Below are 22,373 nucleotides of genomic sequence, written 5' to 3'. Positions count from 1 at the left end.
CCGAGAGCTGGTTGGGCTGGACAGGCTACCTGCTTGCTGAACGATTCGCCCGGTCGGTAGGGAGGGATTGTAAAGTGTTCGCTTCTCACTAATAGCACACAACATCTGTGATCAGTCTCAAAATAACTGGTTTAAACATTCGAGTTGATCAAGATCGATTGTTGTGGATGGAATATGAAAGTATTAGTCCATTTGCCCCCCGACTAGCATATCATAGCCAAGCTTAGATTTGAGTGACCTGAATTCTAGATCGATCGTATAATCTAGTCATCAACATCTCTCGGCTCAACATTTGCAACTTCCTTCTCATACTCCTCCAAACTCATGGGCACAAACTCCGTCGGTCTAGTAATAGGCATAAACCCCTGCCCATGCTCATCAAATTCCCCCAGTCTCTTCCTCGTAGCATCCCTCTTCGCATTTACACTGTATATCTTGACCCGATGACAGCTACTAGTCACATGCAAGCTCCAATTCCAGCTATGTCGAACTTCCATGGGCTGCGTGTTCAGACTATTGTCCCAGCAGCGAACAACGAGTTCGGTCCAGCCTTCGTGGTCGCAGGGGACTTTTCCGGTGAAGGTACGCCAGGCGAATTTATGCTTGGGTGAGAGATTCTCGATGGGCACGGCGTACCATACGTACCCGCCGTCGGAGGAGATTTCTACGCGTTCGGGCCAGCGGCCCCCGCCTGAGTATGCCCAACCTTAAAGAGTCAGTGACTTCTTGGGAAGACGTGGTGGGGGACTTACCTTTGACCTCAATCTCGCCATCGTGGACGACAACTTCTTTGTTCCAAGGGGACATGATGGCACTGCTGACAGGCATCTCCTGGATCTGAATGCCCACTGCTCCATGGTTAACAATCGTCTCAGGTAAGCGAGAGATGACAGAACTTACTCGTGGGCAGTTGGTTATGCTTTCCAGTTTGTTGCTGAAAGTACAAATACTCCCTGCTCTGTACCGGCGCAAGGCTTGGTTTCTCAATCGCCTTGATTCGATAAAGCCACTTACAACTCCTCGCCCCGATATACCCAAAAACAACAGCCCGCAAAGGGAACCCGTGGATCTTTGGTAATGGCTTGTCGTTCATCTCCCAAGCCAACATGACCTCGTTTGCCTTGACCTTTGACCACGGCACCGACACAACGTAGTTCATGCACTGGCCTCCTTTGAAATACGTATCCGCGCCGTAGAGTTCAAGATGCTTGGCACCATCTTTCAGACCGCCGCAGTACTTGATGACATTCTTCAGACTGACGCCTGTCCACTTCGCTGTACCTATAGCGCCCTCTGCCCAAGGGGCGTTGATCATTTCGTCACCTTCGCCTGGATACTCGACGATTTGCTCGAAGCGCCGAGTACCGCTGCATTGAATGGTCACGAGTTTACTAACTCTTGGAAAGAGGGATTCATTTTGTAAGTCTGCCAGGGTGAGTGTCTTGGGGCTGTTGACGAGCCCATCGAGACGAATGTCGTAGGAGCTTGCTTCGATGTCGGGGATGCCACCGTGATTCCGGACGAAATGAAGCTCGTTTGGCATGATGTAGTCTTTGGTCAGGAGACTCTTGGGCGCTTCTCCGTTATAGGGAAATTCGAGAAGATGAAGCATTTCCGGGTGTTTTTCCTGCGACAGTTAGTCATAGCCTAATATCAGTTCGCGCAGAACATTTACCTTGAGAACAGTCTCCCAACTGATTCGGGGAACCTGATCTAGAACCCCCCCGATAGCTTTATGCCACAACTTCCATCTCTTGCCCTCAAGGACGGGGTTCGTTGCTGGAAGAGGCTCTAACTGGAACTCAGGCGGAGGAGGAAATGTGAAGCGCGAAAAGCGCTGGTGAGCCTTGGCTTTCTTCTCTGGGTAGTCTTCCCACTCAACATAGCCTTTCCAACCGGGCCGCTCATCTTGAACGTCGAGATCCGGGTCCTCAGGGATATCAGATCCCTTCAGTTCTTCGTGGTCATTTGGGTTGAGACGATGAGGCTCTGTGTTGATCTGGATGCTGCTCTGGTTGCGGATGCCGAGACGCGCGGGCTCGAGTCCTTGCTCTAGCTTCCACTCATCTGGAGCCTGTTGGTGGGATTGTCGGTAGGGAATATCTGGCTGCATTTTGAATGGTCGGTGGTTTTTAAAAACTAACAATGAGAAAGAAGCAGAAATTCCGAGACGATTTTTCTTGGTTGCGCGACATCGTTATAACTCGATGCGATCACCATTGTGTAGGTAGGTCGCATTCTAGAAAATCCTGGGCGGAGACCATAGTGACGCCAAGAATCGATGATAAAATCGTCACCAGTTCAAATCAATACCCACAATGAAACCTGAATTCAACTTTTAGTGGCGGGAATACTGTCGCGCATCTTCTTGATGGGGCGATGTAACGGTTTATCAAAGTGTTATAATGCATCGACTCTGGCTGACAAATTTGTGCTTCGGGGATATGCCCCAGTTACAGAGTCATTGACGTCGTCGACGTGCCGACATTCCGCAGAACCCGAGCTCGACGAAGAAACCACGCTTGTAGCAAGAGATGTGTATCGCATTTGATACTGATTGATAAAGAATTGGGGCAGCAGATCTTCGTCTTTGTTTGCGAACTTGTTGTTTATCTAACGCTTTCTGGAGTCACTACACCATGCACCGCGCCCGAGACTGTCTTTGACGGCGTCCCCCGAACCTTACTGAGACGAAACAATCTTGTCAAAAAATCTATAAAAAGAACTCAATCACATGTCTCTCACCAGAATGCCAACCGTCGAGACGAGTCTCTCCGTGGCGAAGACCGAAACCAGTGAAGATCCCGCCCGCTCTATACCCATTCACATTCCTGTCAAGCACGCTACGTAGCCGCCCAGCCACAGCAGAATTCCGATCTTTGTCCAAAACCGGAATTTGCGGAATGCGATTTTCAGGGACGGGACCTTACACTTTTTTGGAACGCGTGGCGCTGGGGGAATGCAGTAACAAATTATGGGATGGCGCAACGGTTAACGGCAGAGTATTGGTCTAAAGACTTTTCTTTTCGTTGAGAACTTTTAGACCATTAAGGATATTGATGTCAACTCATGTTTTTGGTATAATTCATTATTGATAGGAACGGTGCCCTTTCTCCGGCACTGCATTGAACAAAGGTAATTACTGTCCGTTCTGCGATCGCTTCAACTGTCGAGACTAGATGCGCTTGATCGCGATCGCGCAGCACATGCGCTACCCTACAATCGATCTCTCAATTGACCGTGAATGTTCCCCCCCAATTCTGAGACACTGTAGAAAAGGTCTGCTGTCATTCCGTGGTATTCCCAGCCCTGGTGGCCATTGTCACTGACGCATGTCTCACACCCAGCCATCTGGATCAATGTGTTCGCCAGCAAAACAGCGCTCCAACTACGTAACGTCAGAGCCTCATGATAATACACATTATTCAATTCCAAGTTTCAGATTGTGTAAGCTTCACTTCCAGCCATTCTGAACAACTCATGGCATCCAAAAGTCTCATCCCTTTATCCCCGTGATGCAGAGTCGCTCATCACCGTGTCTCAATCACGCAGCATATGACCAGTTCCCAACCACTCTGAAACTTGTGCTCCCACTGAAACTGCTCACTGAATGATTCAATTCAATGTACGACAGTGATACACGCTGGAAATTCGCTGCGGCTGGTTTGTCTCCCCTTCACTCCGAGGGAGCACGTTCTAGCCCGCCGCACTAACACGAACCCGCAATCCTCCCTAGTTCTCGACTGACCTCTCACCTTGGCACGTCAAAACCAATATTGCACGTCCTCAAAAATGTATAAAACTAATCGAAAGCCTCACCGTTTTCCCGCAGACTCATTCTCATCACACATTCTTCTACATACATAACAACAGCCTCTTGGCTTTTCCCTTTCTTCCCTACCCCTTCAAAACACCAAACTCTCCTTTCTCACCATGAAGCTCTTCAACGCCTTCGCTACAGCGCTGGGTCTAGCTGGTCTAGCCCAAGCCCACATGGAGATGACATATCCTCCCCCCTTCAAGAGTAAATACAACCCTTACGCCGGACAGGACATCGACTACAGTATGACCTCGCCACTCAACGCCGACGGAAGCAACTTTCCCTGCAAGGGATACAACTCTCTCTTTGGCACCGCTGCCGGTGCACCTACCGCTACATGGCAGGCTGGGAAGTCGTACAGTATCAGCATCGCTGGCGGTGCAGACCATGGAGGCGGCAGTTGCCAGGTCTCACTCTCTTTTGATCGCGGCAAGACTTGGGTCGTTATCCAGTCGTGGATTGGAAACTGCCCCAAGGCGCCGACTTCGAACTTTCAGTTTACCCTCCCAGTTGATACACCAGCTGGAGAGGCTATTTTCGCTTGGACTTGGTTTAACAGGATTGGAAATCGCGAGATGTACATGAACTGCGCGGCTATCACGGTCAAGGCTGGAACGGGAACAGCGAAGACAGCCCTCAAGAAACGGCCTGCTATGTTTGTCGCCAACGTCGGAAATGGATGCAAAACCACGGAAATGGTCGACCTCATGTTTCCTAACCCGGGACCTAACGTCGACCTCACTTCGACCAACACTGGACCGCCGGTCGGTCAGTGCGCAGCTGGACCAGGAGTCCAGCTTCCCTCTGCCTCTCCCTCTCCGACAAAGACAACTACTACAAAGAAGCCGACTACGACTAAGCCACCGTTGAAGTCTACAGCGTAAGTGGTTCCCTCTCTTTGCTTGATCTTGCTAACATGTTTCACAGTCCTGGCGGTGTTTTCATCACTGTTCCTTCAACCACTAAGAAGACGACCAAGACGACCCTCAAGTCAACAGCTCGCAAGACAACAAGCACCACTACATCGATCAAGCCTGCGCCGACCAAACCCGCCGCCGGTGTCATCACCCCCGGTACAGCTTGCAAGCCCGAGGGCTACTGGAACTGCATCAAGACAGGAACTGCCTTCCAGCGATGCGCTTCCGGTACTTGGTCAGTGGCGATGGCTGTCGCGCCAGGAACAAGATGCGTGCCTGGGCAGAGCATGGAATTCACTATCCAGTATGCATGATGATGATTTGGAATTTTTCTTTGCAACGCTATGTTCCTTATGTTTGATACCTAGAGTAGAGGATAGATAATGAGCTCCCGAGATGAAAATGCAATCACTTTCCTTAATCAGCCTGAGTGTCCCACTGTGCAGTGCAAAAGTGTCAAGGATCCTGCGCCATTTTCCGCGCGATGGATGCGGGGCTTGAAAATCGCCCGAGTCCACCTTTCCTCGAAACTACTGCGCTTCCCGCCGCGGAACATTCGGGTAGCAACGCTAAAACTTCAACTCTTGAATCATGGCAGAACCAGTGACTATGACCCAGGAACCCATTGAGCCTATTGCCGCACATGAGCGGGCGGAGGAGGAGGATGAGTTTGAGACGTCAGACTTTGACTCGGCGACTCTGTCGTCTAGTTCGACGAGTCTGAACACGAGTATTTATCAGCATGCTTTTGAGAATGGAAGACGGGTGAGTTAGACGGTTTGGAGAGGGAAGAAATGTGCTGATTTGGGGTAGTATCATCAATATCGCCATGGAACGTATGAAGCCGGGAATGCGCAGTGCGGTTCAAGACTGACAAGAGTAGATATCCTATTCCCAACGATGATGCGGAGCAGAACCGCGACGACATGAAGCACGCCATGATGTTGGAGCTCACAAAGTAAGGAAGAGTCGTTGGATCATACAACGACCGAGGCACTGACATTTCAAGTGGCAACCTATTCTTCTCGCCCATTGTGCAAAACCCCCAGAAGATTATTGATCTCGCAACCGGAACTGGTATCTGGGCCATCGACGGTAGGTCAGACCGCTCTTTCGCAAGACCTCGAGACTCATCACCCAAGTCGCCGACAAATACCCCAGCGCATCCGTGGTAGGAGTCGACCTCAGTCCCATTCAACCTTCATGGGTTCCCCCGAATCTCAAGTTTCTCGTCGACGACATCGAAGACGAATGGATGCACGGCGGCGACTTTGACTTTGTGCACATGCGCTGCATCAGCCCCTGGCTGAAGGACGAAGTCAAGGTTCTTCGTCAAGCACACGAGTACATCCACCCGGTTCCCCAATCGTACCCTATCTCACATGCAACAGCCACATGAAACCTGGCGCCTGGATCGAAATCCAAGAACTCGATGCCCGTGCCAACTGCGACGATGGTTCCCTAGCCCCCGACGCCCCTCTCGCCAAATTCTTCGACACCGCTGAACAAGCCGTAGCCAGTTTTGGCATGAAGTTCCGCGCGGGCGAGAACTTGCGTGAACCGCTTGAGAAAGCGGGCTTCACCAACGTATCCTGCAAGGTCCTCAAAGTCCCTATCGGAACATGGGCAAAGGTAAGCACTGCCATCAATTGATCTGGACAAGCTGACCCTCGGTAGGACAAGAAGCTTCGCCTCATTGGATTGTACCTGAAGACCGCTGTCAGCGACATGTTTGGTGCCATGGCAGCCAAGCCCCTGCGCAAGATCTTGGGACCTGAAGAAATAGAGATCTTCCTGGCTGATGCAAGAAAGGATTTGAACAATGTCAATATTCATTCTTATGAGAAATATTACTTTTGGATGGGACAGAAGGCCGAACAGTAGGATTGGATATATCGTTGCCAATAAAAGCCTTGGAAAGAGTCCTCTTGTGATACCAGTTGATAGCCATGCGTGCTTTGGGTTGATCCTGCGGGAGAACTTGAGCTATGCCCCGTTTCAATGCCACGTAGAGCTTTTGCAGCACCTTTGGGCAAGTCAAAATGTCAGATCATTGAAGTGTCTCTTGAAAGGCGATTGGTTCAAGTTCCTGGCAGCTTTCAGCCTCACGCAATGCCAAAACCCCGCCCCGCACTCAACTCATGAATTTGTCTGGGACAAATAACCCAACAACCCCCTAGAAACGATGGAGCCTTTTGCTGTTGCATACAGTGGCGTCTCTTTGTTAACTGTTTTGTTATTTGGCAGATACTTCAAAACAAGAGAAGGACTCCTTAAAAGGAAGAAATGGAAGGAGAGTGTTCGCCTCGGCCCCAGCGGGACCATATTCCTTAGAGGCTGGCATATTGCGCTTGAGGGGGAGTCCCGTTGGCAATGCTTTCGGGGCGATGAGAACCCCCAAGATGACGCAGGCGAGACGATGGATAACGACCCTCCGCAGGGCGACCATGGCATACGACTGGAGCTCATAGAAGAAGGATCTCATGGCTGTGGGGACACGTTTCCTCTTGCCGCGGGGCTTTTGCAGCTTTCTACGCAATGGGAGCAAGCCAAATCGAACACATGGTATCATATCATCATATACGAGACTACGCTCCCCATCAAGGTCAGGAGATACATCAAGGTATTTGAAGAAGGCCAAGAAAGATGCGGTAAGTCCTTGTCAGACTTCATGGGTGGATGTTAACACTGGCAGTGGTGATCGAATGCAACACATATTCTGGAAAAGATTTTAGAGATAGTCTACCAGACTTTCACTCTGCAATGCAGATAAGCAAAGAACTAAAGCTATTGGATGCACCTTACATTAAAGTTCGATCCAAGGATAACTGGAAGAAACTCTGTCTTCTTCAGTTCCACCACGCGTGTCTCAGACTGCTTTTCGATACCCTCACTGCTTTGGAAGTTAACGAGAAAGAGCACGCAGATGACTCAAACACAGATTCCGGCTTCGCGGAACTATGGCAATGGAATCTGAAGACTATCACCCAGCGGTCCTACGAGTATCGAGATCTTAGAGAGATGGCACGCAAACTAATCAGTACTACCGAGTCCTTGATCGATGTAGTAAGATGATCGCCTCATGTTGTCAACTCAACGTCTTGTACGAATGAGTTCATGGCCATTGAGATGGAAATACGAGGACTCTGCCGGGAGGCGAACGAAAGAGTCCAGAGCTTGTCAGATCAATTAGATCACGACCTCAAATATCTCGAACTAGCCCGGGATATCAATCAGACAAAGGGCATTCAGCAACTCACACTCCTGGCCACAATCTTCCTGCCCCTGTCTCTTGCCGCTGGGCTTCTCAGTATGCAAACAAGATTCAAGGATCTCGGGACCCTGTTGTACGACTTCTTCGGCGTGGTGATGCTACTCGCGGCTATCGTTTTGATCATCATGATCCTGTTGAATCTCATGACTGTTGTGAATGAAGTGGACAGTGAACTTAGTGTTCGAAGTTCAGGGTACAGGGACAACATTCGAGGAAAGCTACTGTCCATGATCAACGTTGGGTTCTGCGCATTTGGATGTCTGGTATTATCATCCTTCTTGGTTGGAATGTTCAAAGACGTTTCGCTTGGTGCCAAGATACTAGGGTATGGTCTTACGGCGATATGTGGTCTATGGATGTTTGCGTTTCTGTCAGCGGTTGGGGGTCTTCTGACTCTGTAACTGTGGAATTGATGAGGCAGTGCCAGTGAAGGGGAGAACAAGGCTATGAACGAGAACACAAGCATGGGGGCTCTTGTCATGGTCGTTTTTCTGTAGGGTTTGCTTGAACATTTCAGCTATAGAATGAACAGTAAAAACGAAGTGAAATAAATTTTTAGCACATCCTCTTACCTTGACAGGTGCATGGGCTGCTCCCACCTTTTACACTGCTACAATTCAGGAGTAACTGATGTGCCTGGCAGCTATTTAGCCCCATTTATCTGGCCATTCATACCCCACCATGTTCAGAGACTAAAAGTTAGTGCTGCATCCCACCTCTCTCGTCTTTTTGCTACCTTCACCACTTCCTTCACCCACGTACAACCAAGGGTTTTATTCAAAGCAAAGCAAACCATCTCCGTACAACTTGAACGCTCCTCAGGACGCAAGTAAGTCCCCCTCAAACTTTTTGTCGTTCCTTGTCTGATCTCTCAAAGTAGCGCGCGAAATGTCTTTTTTTGAAATGATCTTGCATTCCGTGCTGTGTGGGGATTATACTCCGCAACGTCCTCTCAATAGAGAGGATCGACCCGACCTAGAACTTCCCGCCTCTCAATTTGAGGACATCGTCAACCTTCTCCGCAACAGGGGCCACTTCACCCACGAGGCATGGGGAAGATGCCTGGCAACACTGGAGACAGTGGAGGAGGGAGACGCCGAGCCAGGTATCTTCCCCGTCCTCGATGCGATGGAGGACGCGTTCCAAGAGGTCGTTACCGATCTCAAAGAGATATCGAGGCTCAGTGACGAGGCCAAGGAGGATGTCAGCATCCTCATTCGACCTGAGTTAGATGTGCGAGGTTAGGCGCCTCCAATCATGGCTCGGATCGTGGGAGCCGAGGAAGATGGTGAGTACAGGCGGAAAGACAACAGAAGAAAAAGATCCACTAACAAATCAATGTACCCAGTTGTCCGTACGTTTCGCAACGATCTGATCAAGGCGGACGAGATCCTGCTCGGAAGAGCAAAAGACAACAAGGGCGAGCCCATCGAGAGGTTCGTGGGGGTTGGAAAACTCTGCGGAGAGGTGCTCCCCCAGTTGGAGGCCTTTCTCAAGGTGCAAAACAACGCGGAGGTTGTGCTCATGATGATTTTGGAGATCGTCAAGGCTCAACGTTTGGTTGAGGAACACGGAGAGGGGAAGTGGCTCCGGCCACTCAAGACAATACTCGGGGAGGCTCTGTATGAGCAGATCTTGGAGGCTGGAGCTGCTTGATCGGTGGTAACCGCGTCTCGACACAACGGGCGGTGCGCTGCTGGTTGCTCTCGGAAGAAGATGTAAGCACTTCAAACCCTGTTTCGCAGCTCATTTTGCTAATCGCCTCTTGTTTCAGCTTGTAGCCCTGCTACTGCGGGTGGATATCTGCTTAACACAGATAAAAATCATGATTGCTCCACGTCTGGGATGGGATTTTTGCCTGCCGCCCTGCATTTTCATTGTTTTCTGAGGGGGTTTGGGACTTTATTCGAAGAGGATGATGCCTTGGCTCTTGGCCGTGAGCGAGGTAGAGTGTCAGCTTTTAATGTCGATGATCGACTCCTTGGGAAACAATCCAAATTATCTCGAACTCTGATACTGCCCATTTGTGTTTGTTGTTCTTTACCTTTGTGACTTGGTGCTGAAGCCTCTTTTAACCTCTCAATCTTATCACATATCTCGAAATTGATTCAGAACAAAAAAAATAGAGCTAGGATTACAGCCAAGTTCAAGCCCATCATATTTAGCAGCACGACAACCGACCAAGTCAAGCTTATAGACAACCAGACGTACATTAGACACTTCATAGAGCCAAGATAAATCTCCCAACTCAACAGACACGACAAGACAAAATAATAACCTTACCAGTGATGCTGTACTTGAGGGTGAATAATTATTTGGAATACATAATGACCAATCTTGATATGTAAGACTTGGGCCATGGTACTGGTCTGGTTTGAGGGTTTGAGGATGGTTGGCATAGCCTACTGCTGATTGGCCGGCCACAGAGATAAGAGATAAGATCCAACGTTGGAGACCTTGACGAAATTCGAGACAATTCCTCCCAAAACTTTGTTCCTATATATCGATAGAATATCAAGCATGTCCAAGACACTTCCCGCCTGCCGCTGTTGAATATACCTTGTCTTCCGACCCATGAGGTACAGATGGTGTCTTTTCCCCGCCGAATGCAACACAAACAATACCCGTCCACAATTGGCTCCCCAGAAGCAAACAAGCCCAAACCGCATTCGTTCTAAACCGCATGCCAGCCCCACCAAACCCAGTTTCTTTATCGTATCACCAAACGCGCCTCGCTTCTCAAAGGTTCCCCTCAATCCCCTTTTTCGCTGTTGGTTTGCATCAAATTCCACCATCACACGCCGAACGACACAAGCAAATTCATAACCCAGACCTTGCAGATACTGTTGGTCACGCACTGCACTATGTCCGAACAGCCCTCTTCTCCTCCTCCTGCTGCAGCTGCTGCTCCTGCTGCTACGGCTCGGTCCGATCTAGCGCCAGCCGTTGAGTCAGCTCCAGCGCCGCAGCCTGAGTTAGTTCCCGCGGCTGATCCACAGGTGAGTTCAAAGCGCTTTCTCGTATAGGAATACGTATTTCGGCCGTTTGCTGATGCCTGTAAGGATGGTGATGAGAGTGAGACCGACTCGGCTGTTGGTGATGATGCGTATGGGACCCTTGCTGATACTACCTCACCGTTGCTGACCAGTCTGCAGGGCGAGCTCCACTGCTTCCATCACCTCTAGCATCCTTGAGTACCGCACTATTCAGGGCCGAACGTTTCACAGTGATAGACATCCTACCGAGTACTTTACTCCCAACGATGAGCAGCAGTCCGCGTCCATTGACATCAAGTACGTGACACCCTGCGGAGATTGACCCCGCTGACCATCTGTAGCCATCACGCTTTGACGCAGCTTCTCAGTGGAAAGCTCTTCCTCGCCCCTATCAAGGACAACGTGCAGGTGAGTGCATATATTATTGGTCTTTTGACGTGCTTACACATTCTAGAAAGTGCTTGATGTGGGAACTGGAACAGGTGAGACTTGCATGCATATCGTACGTTGACTTTGCTAATCAGGTATAGGTATCTGGGCAATGTAAGACATCTCAACCTTCAACCATGATGACGACTCACCCTTTAGTGACTTTGCAGACGAATACCCCGAGGCTGAAGTCATCGGCTCTGACCTCTCACCCATTCAACCCAAGTACGTCTTCCCCTTCCCTTCCCGATCATCTCACTCACCATCCCCAGCTGGGTCCCCCCCAACGTCAAGTTCGAGATCGACGACGCCACCCTCCGCTGGACATGGGACAACAACACCTTTGACTTCATCCACATCCGCTATCTCTTCGGCGCCATTAAAGACTGGTCTTCTCTCTTCAAGGAAGCTTACCGCTGCTGTGCCCCCGACGGCTGGATCCAATCCGCCGAAGCTGATGTCCACATCCGCAGTGATGATGGAACCACTGATGATCTCGACTGCTTGAAGCTCTGGGCGAAGCTTTTCACTGAGGGTGGCGCTGCGCTTGGAAGCCCGTTCTTCGTGCAGGAAGGTGATCTGCAGGAGAAGGGCATCCAGGCTGCTGGGTTCACTGACATCAAGAGCATTGAGTACAAGGTGAGTTGCACTGAGAGAATCGCGAAGCAAGACTGATGGTTTAGTTCCCTATCGGTGGTTGGCCCCGTGACCCTGAACTCGCTTCGGTCGGTAACTACGTCCGCGCGACTCTCGAGAACGATCTCGAAGGTACGTCTCCAGACCTCCCATTCCCTTCTCGTTGCTAACAAACTCCAGGCTACACCCTCCTACTCTGGAAGACCATCCTTCAGTGGCCCGAGGACGAGTATCAAGTCTTCCTCATGGAGATGCGCAAGTTCCTCAAGAACAAAAAGGTTCATGCCTACATGACTGTTCGCTACGTCTATGGTCGCAAGGCGGAGGCTTCTTGAGTGAGGGGGTCTTTACAAACTGTTATAGGAGAGATCATCGGTGGGATGCCATTTGTGTTTGAGCATGAAATGAGACTTGCATGACGTCTATAGCATACGTATGAACAGTCGTTCCCAGAATTTAAGCCTGCATTGCATTGGCTTTGTTGTTTCTTGATCTTTCTTTTGTCGGCATGAGTAGCGATGGGATGTTTTCTTTTCCTTTTTCCTGTTTCACTACACATTTAGAAAAGCCCATCGCGAAATGCAGGACGTTCAATAATATACGAGATTTTACCAACCCTCCCTCATCTAACACCTAACAAATTCCAAGTAATTCCAAGTACTTTTGTATATGTACTAAGGGAAACCTCGGCCCCACGAGATTTCGAAGCAACCTAGTGTTTAGACTTACATCGAGCTACAGGGTATGCACCGAGATGAGGTAGATGAAGTGGTGTGTCGAAATCACCAATGTCGCTAAACGATGGAGCAACTAGTAAAATGAAAGAAAGAGAATAAGCAATGCCTACTCTGGAGAATTCTTGCCACGTTCGATTGGATAAGAGTGTAAATACCTCAATCTCATCACGTGTTGAACAGATCGACTTGTCCCACCACATCCAGCCAGCGATTGGCTACCGAGCGACGGAGGCGAGCCCGACGCCCCGATAATCAAGGCCAAGACGACGGGGAGGGCGGTCTCAAGCTCCGGTTGGTGCTAAACAGAATCAAGGTTTTTGATCCTCCATTATCATCTCAACGCCCGCAGACATGTCAATCCAATTTGAGGCCTCCTTTAGAGTTAGAATCTTTTTTGCATATGCTTTAATTCTGAATAAAGAGCTCGTCAGTATGAATATGCGTTACTCTACGTCTAGTACGCTTGCCTCGGTGGTGATCTTAGCTGTAAAGGTGTATCATACCCCGACAGCCCGGAAATGTCTACCAACGACCACTCCTTGCAGTATTGGAATAAGCATAAATGCATCTTGCGTGGCCCCACAGCGCTTGTTTAGTAGCCTGACTGTTTCAGGCATGCTGAGGGGGGCAGGGCACCAAACTGCTCAGTATAAAATATCTAGAGCGCTTTTCTTTCCCTTCTCTCTCACCCTTTCAACCGTCCGTAACCTTATTCCGTGCAACGACGTTGCCTTAGTCGCTTATCTTGCCCAACATGCTGCGGCCCCCAATCAACTTTCTCACCTTACACTGTGATGCTACCCACTTCCGCGCGCAGCCTCTACCATGTGATAGCTAATCTTTGATTTGCCGTTAGATGCGTACATCATCCTGATGGGCTTGATAGCCCTGCCTATCCTGTATCCTTACGGAAACATGCCCGCTATCGATGCTTGGTTCTTTGGTGCCAGTGCGTCCACAGAGTCTGGCTTGAACACGTGCGTTACGTACTCTTCCTCGTGACGATTTCTGACATGTTGAGTAGTATCGACGTCAAGGATCTCAAGACGTACCAGCAGCTCTACATTTACTTCATTCCTATCTTGACAAACCTGGGCTTCATCAACATTGTGGTAGTTATCGTGCGCCTCTTTTGGTTCAGGAGGCACCTGAAGCGTCTTGGTGAGTACTGTGCGAATCCGTTCAATTGTCACGCCAAACTCATCACAGCAGCCCCTCAAAGCGTCGACAACAGCACTGGTGCACCTGATATCGATATTGAGAGTGCTCATCATGAGTCAAAGGTCCTTGCTGATACGGCCGAAATCTCTGCCGAAGCCGCTCATGACCCAAATGGTAAAGCTAAAGCCAGAGATGACCACATTGAAGAGGATGCTACAATTTCGGATGAAGACAGGCCAGTGGCCCGTACCATGACTATAACCTTTGATCCATCCACCGAAAAGCACAAGGAAGACACTGCCCTATATATTCCTGGCCCCCGAGCTCGCGACCGTGGTACGTTTACTCGCACACTTTTTGGATGAGTACTGACAGATCAACCAAGGGTACCCAATTGCTCCCAGAAGCCAGGGAGCCGCGGGTCCAGACGACAGTGATGATGGTGAGATAGTCTCCCGTCAAATATCTGTTGATATACTGACGGGTCATAGATGATGCCATCAAATCTGCACCTAGTAAAGTTCAGGACGACGGAAGCTCCTCCATGCGTCGTCGTCGACGCTTTAGTAATGACGATGGTCTAAAGATCACAGTTTCCCGCTCCATGGATCAAGTTGCCGGCGTGGCAGCTTCGTTCTTGGTTCTGGGATCACAGACCGAGCCTCAGCCTCGGCCCGTTTCTTCAAACTCTCACCGACAGCCTGCCATCAACGACATCCCTTTCCTCTCACGCCAAGCTACGCTCGGACGGAACTCACAGTTCAAGAACCTTACGTCACATGATCGAGAGATTCTTGGTGGTATTGAGTATAGGAGTCTTAAGTTGTTGCTAAAGATAGTAGTGGGTAGGTACCCGTGTTCCAAATCAAGGGGTCCGTGATAACTAAAATCACCTCCAGTTTACTTCTTTGGCCTTCATATCTTTGGTGCAGTTTGTCTCGTCGGCTGGATCCATACTGCAGATAAGCAGTACGCGGATATCCTGCAATCAAGTGCACAGGATAAGACCTGGTGGTAAGTACCAAGAGACCTGTGCGTTGCAAGTTCGCTGACTAGATTGACTCTTTACGTAGGGGCATCTACTCCGCTCAGACAATGCTCGATAACCTGGGCTTTACTCTCACTCCGGACTCGATGATCTCTTTCCGAACGGCTAAGTGGCCTATGATCCTCATGAGCTTCCTTGCATTCGCTGGGAACACGCTATATCCTGTCTTTCTGCGCCTGAGCATCTGGATCATGTCAAAGCTGGTACCAAAGACCTCACCTACACAGGAGTCTCTCGCATTCCTGCTCACTTATCCTCGTCGATGCTACACATTGCTCTTCCCTAGCGGTCCAACATGGATTCTCTTCGGTATCATCTTCGCTCTCAACTTCATCGACATTCTTCTCATAATAGTTCTTGACCTCTCCAATCCCGAAGTCGCCTCTCTTCCACTTTCTCAACGCATCCCAGCGGCTATCTTCCAGGCTGCATCGGCGCGCCATACCGGTACTGCTAGCTTCAATCTTGCCAACGTCAGCCCCGCCGTGCAGCTCAGCTTACTGATCATGATGTACATCGCTGTTTTCCCCATCGCGATCAGTATTCGCGCTTCAAATGCTTATGAGGAAAAGTCCCTTGGTCTTTGGGAAGAAGAGAAGTCTCTGGACGAGAAGCACAGTAAGACTTATCTCTTGACGCATATGAAGAACCAGCTTGGCTTCGATCTTTGGTATATTTTCTTGGGAACTTTCTGTATCTGTATTTCTGAGTCGACAAGGATCGCGGATGTCAACGAGCCTGTAAGTGTACTTCCGAGGGTCTTAGCAAGGATATGATTTGACATTAGCCCTAGGCTTTCTCGGTATTTTCAGTCTTGTTCGAAGTTACCTCTGCATAGTAAGTGTTGCTTTGGTGGGATATACATGGGAGACAGAAGCTAACTTTCTGGCCAGCGGAAATGTTGGACTGAGTCTTGGGTACCCGACAGTTAGCACCTCACTATGTGGCATGTTTGGAACCTTTGGAAAAGCAGTCGTCTGTCTGATGATGATTCGAGGGCGTCACCGTGGATTGCCATATGCCCTAGATCGTGCCATAATGCTCCCCACTGGACAGATTGCTGAGAACTGAATAGTTCTTAGAAATATCTTTATCGAGACTCTGGTAGGCAGTCGTTGATCAACTTGGTGTCCATCCGGGGACTTCTCTAAACTTGACTTTCTGTGTATGGGGCTCTTTTGGTGAGGGGCATTCATAATTAAAAAACGACGCAGAATCTCAAAGGCAATCGTTGATGTTGGTGAAGTATTGTGTCAAGAGTCTCGAGAAAGTTTGAGGCAGTACCGTTACAATGGTATGGAACAATGCAAGCCTGTAGAAAACACTAGATTAGACGAATGCTTTATGTGAAAGAAGGACCTGCGCCCAATTAACTTGACACTATTTCAAAACTGGTATTCGAGGGATTAAATTGAGGTTTTGTCTTATTGGACATGCAGCATCTTCATTGGTGCGCTCGGAAAATGAGCTTTCCCATTGGTCCATTTCCGCCGGTACAGTCAGACCTGACCCTTCAGAGTCATGGAAATAAATAGATTGTCCAGGCGATGATCAGCTCAAGATCCCTTCCGATCAGACGTTCATCTCTGTGGATATTTCGGATTCTCAGGTTTCCAACTGGTCAGGATCGATCGGTGAAAATCCTTCGCCCCTTAGTCCAGTTCAATGAGCAACCAAACTCATTCAGGGTGTACATTATCCCCTTGTGTGCCGCAAGATAGCATAGAAAGGGTAACAGTTGGAGACGAATTGGCATCTAGTGCTGACACTACAGACATGTCGGCATGAATCACTGGATACTGAGTTGTAACCATGTTATCTCGATGGAGATCAATCGCAAGCAAATTAGATCCTCTGAACAACTATTAAAGAGCCAGCAAGATTTCATCTTGTCCTGCACGCTTATCATAGTCTTCTTATGTTATCACTTGTGAATCTTGCGCAAAAGAAAACCGCGGTCTTCAATAACTTATGTCTGCACTAAGATGGCGAACAACACCATCTTCATGTCGGCTGAAGAGTCGGAGCGTATCCAACGAACAATCAAAGATATTGCAAGGCTGGGTGCAAAACAGACAGGCCAGTCAAGGGAACTTACAGATCCCAAATCATTAATCGAGCAGGCTATTTCTACGTCCCTCATGCAAGAGATGTCTTCTGCAGCTTTTGGATTTGGTCTGCCAAAGAAATCTCGAGAGACTATGGTAGCTTACGGCATAGGCAAGCAATACCTCCCCAGTACAGCCAAACTTGCGGATCTACAGCCAATGGCCATCAAGGACCTGAGAATGGAAACGCACCATCGGGGCTTTTTCCTCTCTTTGCGCCGCGTGTCACCCGTATCCATCCTTCAAGCATCCTCCTGGACTGTCGTCAAATGCCAGTCGTCTGATGAGTTAGAGCGGTTGGAGGTTTTTCTTCACACATCGCAGTACTGCAACAATATTTTGGAGATAGCTTCCGATCTGGTTATCAAAGAGCCATACTACACTCTCAATGCCCAAGGAAAATGCACAATTCGGATAGATCATCCCTCAGACCTTGTGGTTATCGCAATCTCAGAAAATCCAGAATCTTGGCGAGACAAGGAACAATACTCTGGAAGACCAGACTTTGTTTCTCCAGACGAGTACAAGAGGAAGGGAAATGACGCACTTCTTAGGAAGAAGAACTACGCCGAAGCTTATTTTCGGTATACGGAGGGGCTGGAGCGTTTGAAGAGTGGCGAAGATTGCGAGACTGTACGCAAAGACCTGCACCGTAATCGAGCTCATGTCAACCTTCAACTTCAAAGATTTGATGAAGCAATATCGGATGCCTTGAACTCTCTGACTAGTAATGATGGTGAGGCTAAAGCTCTTAAGTCTCTTGACGCCAAGGCATATAATCGTGCAGGTATCGCGGCATACTCCCAAGGCGAGTTTCTCAAGGCTCGAAGCTACTTCGAGCAGCAAGACAGACTCCAGCCAGATGACCAGCAACCCAAGCTACATCTACGAAGAATCGATGCAAGACTGCGAGAGGAGGCCAACGGTACCTACAATATGAGCAAGATTGTGAGCAATCTGTCCAAGACGGGAGGCAGACCCGATGCAGCCTCGTATCGGGGTCCAACGGAGATCAAAAACAGCCCTGGAGCTGGTCGTGGTCTTTTTGCAACCCGAGATGTCGAAACAAACGAGATCATCTTATGCGAGAAAGCGTTTTGTGCGGCCTGGAGTCACGAGGCCGAAACATTCACGGCGCTGGCGTGTGATATTCGAGAAGACGCTGCCATCAAGGTCTTTCCCGCGGGTTTGCACAAAGCTGTTGTGAAAAAGCTTCTCAACAATCCATCGCAGGTCAAGAAGGTACTTCGTCTACATGGAGAATACCACGGAATTGGGGGGAAGTTGCAGGAAGTAGACGGTTTACCTGTAATTGACACGTTTCAGATACATGATATCATCCAACGCAACGCCTTTGGCTTAGGTCAACAAACCGAGGATGAAGATGTCAGCAACGCCAGTACTGGCCTTTGGATACGGGCTTCTTACATCAACCACTCTTGTATTCCAAATGCAAAGAAGGATTTCGTTGGTGATCTCATCATCTTTCGCGCTACAAGAAGAATTGCAGCTGGTGAGGAGATCACTCATAGCTATGATGAGTCGAGTGACTTTGGGGCAAGAAAGGCAAACATTCGGAGGACATGGAACTTTGAATGTCGCTGTCAGCTTTGCCTTGTGGAGGGAGCAGAGAGCGAAGATGTCAAGAAACGAAGGCGGCAGGCAGAAGAGAAGGCAAGAAGTTTTGTAGAAACAAACAATCCATCTGGTACGAGTAGAGCCATGATGAGAAAGGCAAAAATGTTGCGTCAGATACTAAACGAGACCTATGATGAGAAGAGCTATAAGGGACTACCTCGGCGGGCACTTGCAGTTATAGACGAGTGGCTCCGGCTAGCCAGTACCAGCTAGTTTTCACATGTCGGAAACTGCAAAAGATATCCGGGATTCAAGCTAAGATATCTAGCTGTTGAATCGAATGATGTGGCTCTGTCCTTGGGGTTCCCCTGTGTCACAGGTCGCTGGCAATCCTCTGATCACGTTGTTCAATGCCATGTCTGAACAAAACCTTGATTCGTGTTTCATGCCTTTCTTGTAGTACCTCAAGTCATACTTTTCGTGTTCGCACAACATCAAGGTTCTTGTTTACAGGATCGATAGACAGGGTCGCAATGTATGCATGTTGGCTGAAACAATAGTAGGAAAGTATAATGACCACACTACATACATGTGCAAAAACATCGCAGATCAGATCCTCTGAAACATGGCCGGGAGGGAGATCATCATATCATACCATGTCCAACGGTTGCATGAGCCATGAAGCCATCTGCTCCTCAACGTATACAAGAGCCAAGCCAACCATGCATTGGACACTCCGTACGCGCAAGCCGAGTATCCCGGTCCACTCACATGTCAGCGCTAAGATTCTCCAACAACCAGTAAATCCGACGGAGGGCGCTGATCTGCAATATGTAGGCGACGTGGCGCAATAAGGGACACAGTTTCGTAACCCAAGCCTCTTGTTTATTTCGCCCAGGCTGAAACGTGCATAACCGCTGGGAGAAAAGATGCCGTTTCCGTTCTTGGCCAGGATTTACCCCATAATATGCGGGAGGCCAAGGCGGTAAAATGCGGGCGGGAGTGATCAGATAGCCGACGCCTCCGCATTGTAGTGAGCTTGGCGCTTGTGAGGCCTCTCGCGAAGATAACTTCATCATCCGACTTTGAATCTTGGCACATATGCATGTTTCGGAAGAGAACACAGCCTCAGAGAATGAAAGAGGAGGAGAGTGCGGGGTGGAATGAGGGATAAGTTGTATATAAAGACGCCGTTCTCTGCTCTGAAGCTATCCAGAACAACACACATCATCACACTTGCACGCTTCTTCTCTTTCTCTATCAACCAACTTCACTACTCTCAAAAACCTTCAAAATGGGCAGACTCGACAACGACAACTGGCTGTACCCAGGCGACAGCCTTACCAGCGACAGCGGCAGCAACGAATTCAGGATGCAAGAAGATGGCAAGATCGCCATCTACTGGGAAGGCGAATTTGTGTGGCAGAACACAGAAGACCAGCGCGACGACATCAAGGGCATCCATCTTCAAGATGATGGCAACTTTGTCTTGTAGTAAGTATCTAACCCGTGGAGTGGTATTGCAGAAGCTGATTAGTTACTTAGTACCCATGACGACGAAGCTGTTTGGGCTTCTGATACTTGTGGCCAGGGTGATGAGGTCTATCTGGTTGTGCAGGATGATGGAAATGTTGTCTTGTACAAGGGCGAGGATGATGAAGCTGAGGCCGTTTGGGCGACTAGCACCAACCAGATTTAAGCATCGCAGGCTAGTTTTTCAATCTGTGAATAAGAAAGAACATGAAACGAATAATAACATTACTATGGCACTCTTATGATTTTAGCCTCAATATGTCTCTTGAAGCTGGTCCAATCCGTGAATGTCACTGGAAACGAGTTTAGACTGCATAGTCCCCATTTTGAAGATCAATCAGACATCATTAAGAGCCACGCCCGGTTAGCTCAATCGGTAGAGCGTGAGACTCTTACGAGTACGCGATCTCAAGGTTGCGGGTTCGACCCCCGCATCGGGCTGTTCCTATATTCGATTGCGAGCGTTAGCGAGGCTTTCATTTTTGCATTTTTATCCTTTAGTACCTTCAAACCTTCCATCTATCTATCCTACGTGCACTGTTCAATGGATGGAAGAATAAAGTTGTGGACGCGTAATGCCGTACTTGCTTTGAGTTTGTCACTTTACTTGGAACAGATTTTTGAGTTTATGCTCCGCGGACCCCGCCTTGATTTTGTGAGGCTGTGATGTCGCCATTTCCGGAGTGGCATTATCATTTCATCTTTACGCAGATCAACATAAACCACAAAGTCAGCCATGCGCATCGAAAAGCATCCCTTATCTCCGCCTAGCTTGGAGGAACTGGCAGCTAAACTTCAAGCACCCTTGGCAGCCAATTATGAGCACTCCACAGTGAGTGTCGTGTCCTGCCCGGATCTTCGGCAAGCACCCTATCATCTAGCTACCGAGGGGCTATCAGGAGATGAGAAGATAGCAGATGTAGGAGGTCAACCGAATTTGTTCCCGCGCCCAAAAATGGATTGTGTTTGGTCCATGACTGCGCTTGCGGAGGCCATGGATATGGATCCTGCGAAGGGGGGATTACTCGGTGCCGGCGCAGGACCTCATCCCGTTGTCGGGCAAAACTGTGAACTTGCGCCAAATATCGGTTGGCAAGGTAGCTTTGAGAATGTCAAGAATGAGAGTCGTTATGCAAAGATCGACAAGGAGACAAGCGCTGTCCATATCGACAAGAGTCCTTCCTTGGACTGCGCCTTGATGATCAACTTGTTCGGCTCCTCAGGCAGTCCAGGACCAGTTATCAAAATCACAGCTCGAAAGAGGACAGGCTCTGAACGAAGCTTCTCGGAGTGTATCACAAAAGGTCTCCATCAAGCATATGGCGACTCGCAGACCGTCAGTCTTGGTGGACTCTTCTTGGTCAAGAAGGGCAAGGCAAAATACCATATCATGCCTGACTTTCCAGCAGAGAAAGACTTGCCGTTTGATAATCGCAAAGATGTCGATAGTTGGTTGACCTTTCACGACTTCGACGCACCAATGCTTTGTTTATCGGTCTTGCATTCAGCTGATCCCAGAGGAAGAATGGGTTTGCGGATCGAGCATACACATTGCTACGCTGCAGACGGGACAAACGCTGGAGGCCATTATCATTACGATTTAGACGATACGGAGCATGATGTTGAGTATGAGGCGTATTTCAATACTGCCAAAATGATATATCGACTAGACAGACCAAATTGATTCTGGCGAGCTTACCCTGAACCTGCCGGGAAGTTTGTACTCTGGTATCCTGTCCTCCTGCAGCATCCCATGAAGGTCAACGAACAATGAAAGATTTGTTATGAATCTCTGAACAAAATTTTTCTCTTTGCTCCTGCTAGTGGAAGTCAATGATATTAACCCGTTGCTCATGACGGCGTTTACGGGGAGATGATGTACATGTTCTGGGATTGTCTTGACACCCTCAACCAATCATAAGTCGTTGCGGGCGAATGGTTTAGTGGTATAATACTCCCTTAGCATCTTCTCCTCCAAGAGATGTCCTTCTGGGAGTGGTCCAGGGTTCGATTCCCTGTTCGTCCAAGATAGGTGGTTTAAACCCACCATTATCCGCTTCTTTTTCCCGAAATCATCCTTTTTGCCCTTCATCCTCACCATCAATGTGGTGATCTGATCTGATGATCTGATCATAG

General features: G+C 49.0%; 10 protein-coding genes and 2 non-coding genes across 12 annotated transcripts; 11 read left to right on the top strand and 1 right to left on the bottom strand.

Moving 5' to 3' along the window:
* Positions 1-263: 263 nt before the first annotated feature.
* On the bottom strand, positions 264-2,113 carry FPRO_15175 (uncharacterized protein; the record flags this gene model as incomplete). The annotated part of the gene is made up of 4 exons (XM_031220533.1): positions 264-706; positions 753-848; positions 901-1,627; positions 1,676-2,113. 4 exons carry the CDS (start codon positions 2,111-2,113, stop codon positions 264-266), a joined length of 1,704 nt encoding a protein of 567 aa, XP_031086183.1.
* A 1,820-nt stretch (positions 2,114-3,933) lies between these two features.
* FPRO_15176 (uncharacterized protein) lies at positions 3,934-5,051 on the top strand (the record flags this gene model as incomplete). The annotated part of the gene is made up of 2 exons (XM_031220532.1): positions 3,934-4,700; positions 4,748-5,051. 2 exons carry the CDS (start codon positions 3,934-3,936, stop codon positions 5,049-5,051), a joined length of 1,071 nt encoding a protein of 356 aa, XP_031086182.1.
* Positions 5,052-5,328: 277 nt separating this feature from the next.
* FPRO_15177 (uncharacterized protein) lies at positions 5,329-6,621 on the top strand (the record flags this gene model as incomplete). Its single annotated transcript, XM_031220531.1, has 7 exons — positions 5,329-5,502; positions 5,551-5,573; positions 5,621-5,695; positions 5,747-5,832; positions 5,880-6,081; positions 6,129-6,369; positions 6,415-6,621. 7 exons carry the CDS (start codon positions 5,329-5,331, stop codon positions 6,619-6,621), a joined length of 1,008 nt encoding a protein of 335 aa, XP_031086181.1.
* A 301-nt stretch (positions 6,622-6,922) lies between these two features.
* Positions 6,923-8,412, top strand: FPRO_15178 (uncharacterized protein; the record flags this gene model as incomplete). The annotated part of the gene is made up of 3 exons (XM_031220530.1): positions 6,923-7,388; positions 7,433-7,803; positions 7,852-8,412. 3 exons carry the CDS (start codon positions 6,923-6,925, stop codon positions 8,410-8,412), a joined length of 1,398 nt encoding a protein of 465 aa, XP_031086180.1.
* Positions 8,413-8,899: 487 nt separating this feature from the next.
* On the top strand, positions 8,900-9,667 carry FPRO_15179 (uncharacterized protein; the record flags this gene model as incomplete). Its single annotated transcript, XM_031220529.1, has 2 exons — positions 8,900-9,251; positions 9,360-9,667. The coding sequence occupies 2 exons, from the start codon at positions 8,900-8,902 to the stop codon at positions 9,665-9,667; spliced, it is 660 nt and encodes a 219-aa protein (XP_031086179.1).
* A 1,208-nt stretch (positions 9,668-10,875) lies between these two features.
* Positions 10,876-12,407, top strand: FPRO_15180 (uncharacterized protein; the record flags this gene model as incomplete). The annotated part of the gene is made up of 10 exons (XM_031220528.1): positions 10,876-11,010; positions 11,074-11,117; positions 11,167-11,304; positions 11,349-11,415; positions 11,462-11,489; positions 11,538-11,550; positions 11,596-11,661; positions 11,709-12,075; positions 12,120-12,204; positions 12,253-12,407. The coding sequence occupies 10 exons, from the start codon at positions 10,876-10,878 to the stop codon at positions 12,405-12,407; spliced, it is 1,098 nt and encodes a 365-aa protein (XP_031086178.1).
* Positions 12,408-13,724: 1,317 nt separating this feature from the next.
* FPRO_15181 (putative potassium transporter TRK-1) lies at positions 13,725-16,089 on the top strand (the record flags this gene model as incomplete). The annotated part of the gene is made up of 9 exons (XM_031220527.1): positions 13,725-13,786; positions 13,834-13,970; positions 14,022-14,306; positions 14,356-14,412; positions 14,462-14,815; positions 14,870-14,984; positions 15,044-15,758; positions 15,812-15,855; positions 15,912-16,089. 9 exons carry the CDS (start codon positions 13,725-13,727, stop codon positions 16,087-16,089), a joined length of 1,947 nt encoding a protein of 648 aa, XP_031086177.1.
* Positions 16,090-17,003: 914 nt separating this feature from the next.
* On the top strand, positions 17,004-18,977 carry FPRO_15182 (uncharacterized protein; the record flags this gene model as incomplete). Its single annotated transcript, XM_031220526.1, has 1 exon — positions 17,004-18,977. The coding sequence occupies one exon, from the start codon at positions 17,004-17,006 to the stop codon at positions 18,975-18,977; it is 1,974 nt and encodes a 657-aa protein (XP_031086176.1).
* Positions 18,978-19,998: 1,021 nt separating this feature from the next.
* On the top strand, positions 19,999-20,403 carry FPRO_15183 (uncharacterized protein; the record flags this gene model as incomplete). Its single annotated transcript, XM_031220524.1, has 2 exons — positions 19,999-20,198; positions 20,250-20,403. The coding sequence occupies 2 exons, from the start codon at positions 19,999-20,001 to the stop codon at positions 20,401-20,403; spliced, it is 354 nt and encodes a 117-aa protein (XP_031086175.1).
* A 192-nt stretch (positions 20,404-20,595) lies between these two features.
* tRNA lies at positions 20,596-20,678 on the top strand. Its single transcript is given in 2 exon segments — positions 20,596-20,632; positions 20,643-20,678. It is a non-coding gene; the product is annotated as a tRNA-Lys (tRNA).
* Positions 20,679-20,973: 295 nt separating this feature from the next.
* FPRO_15184 (related to Ester hydrolase C11orf54 homolog) lies at positions 20,974-21,921 on the top strand (the record flags this gene model as incomplete). The annotated part of the gene is made up of 1 exon (XM_031220523.1): positions 20,974-21,921. The coding sequence occupies one exon, from the start codon at positions 20,974-20,976 to the stop codon at positions 21,919-21,921; it is 948 nt and encodes a 315-aa protein (XP_031086174.1).
* A 245-nt stretch (positions 21,922-22,166) lies between these two features.
* tRNA lies at positions 22,167-22,263 on the top strand. Its single transcript has 2 exons — positions 22,167-22,202; positions 22,228-22,263. It is a non-coding gene; the product is annotated as a tRNA-Ala (tRNA).
* The last annotated feature ends 110 nt before the right edge of the window (positions 22,264-22,373 follow it).

The sequence above is a fragment of the Fusarium proliferatum genome (assembly GCF_900067095.1).
Source record: "Fusarium proliferatum ET1 genome assembly, contig: FPRO_scaffold009, whole genome shotgun sequence".
NCBI classification, from domain to species: Eukaryota; Fungi; Ascomycota; class Sordariomycetes; order Hypocreales; family Nectriaceae; genus Fusarium; species Fusarium proliferatum.
Note: the sequence above shows the minus strand (reverse complement) of the source record. Positions and strands in the feature narration are given on the sequence as shown.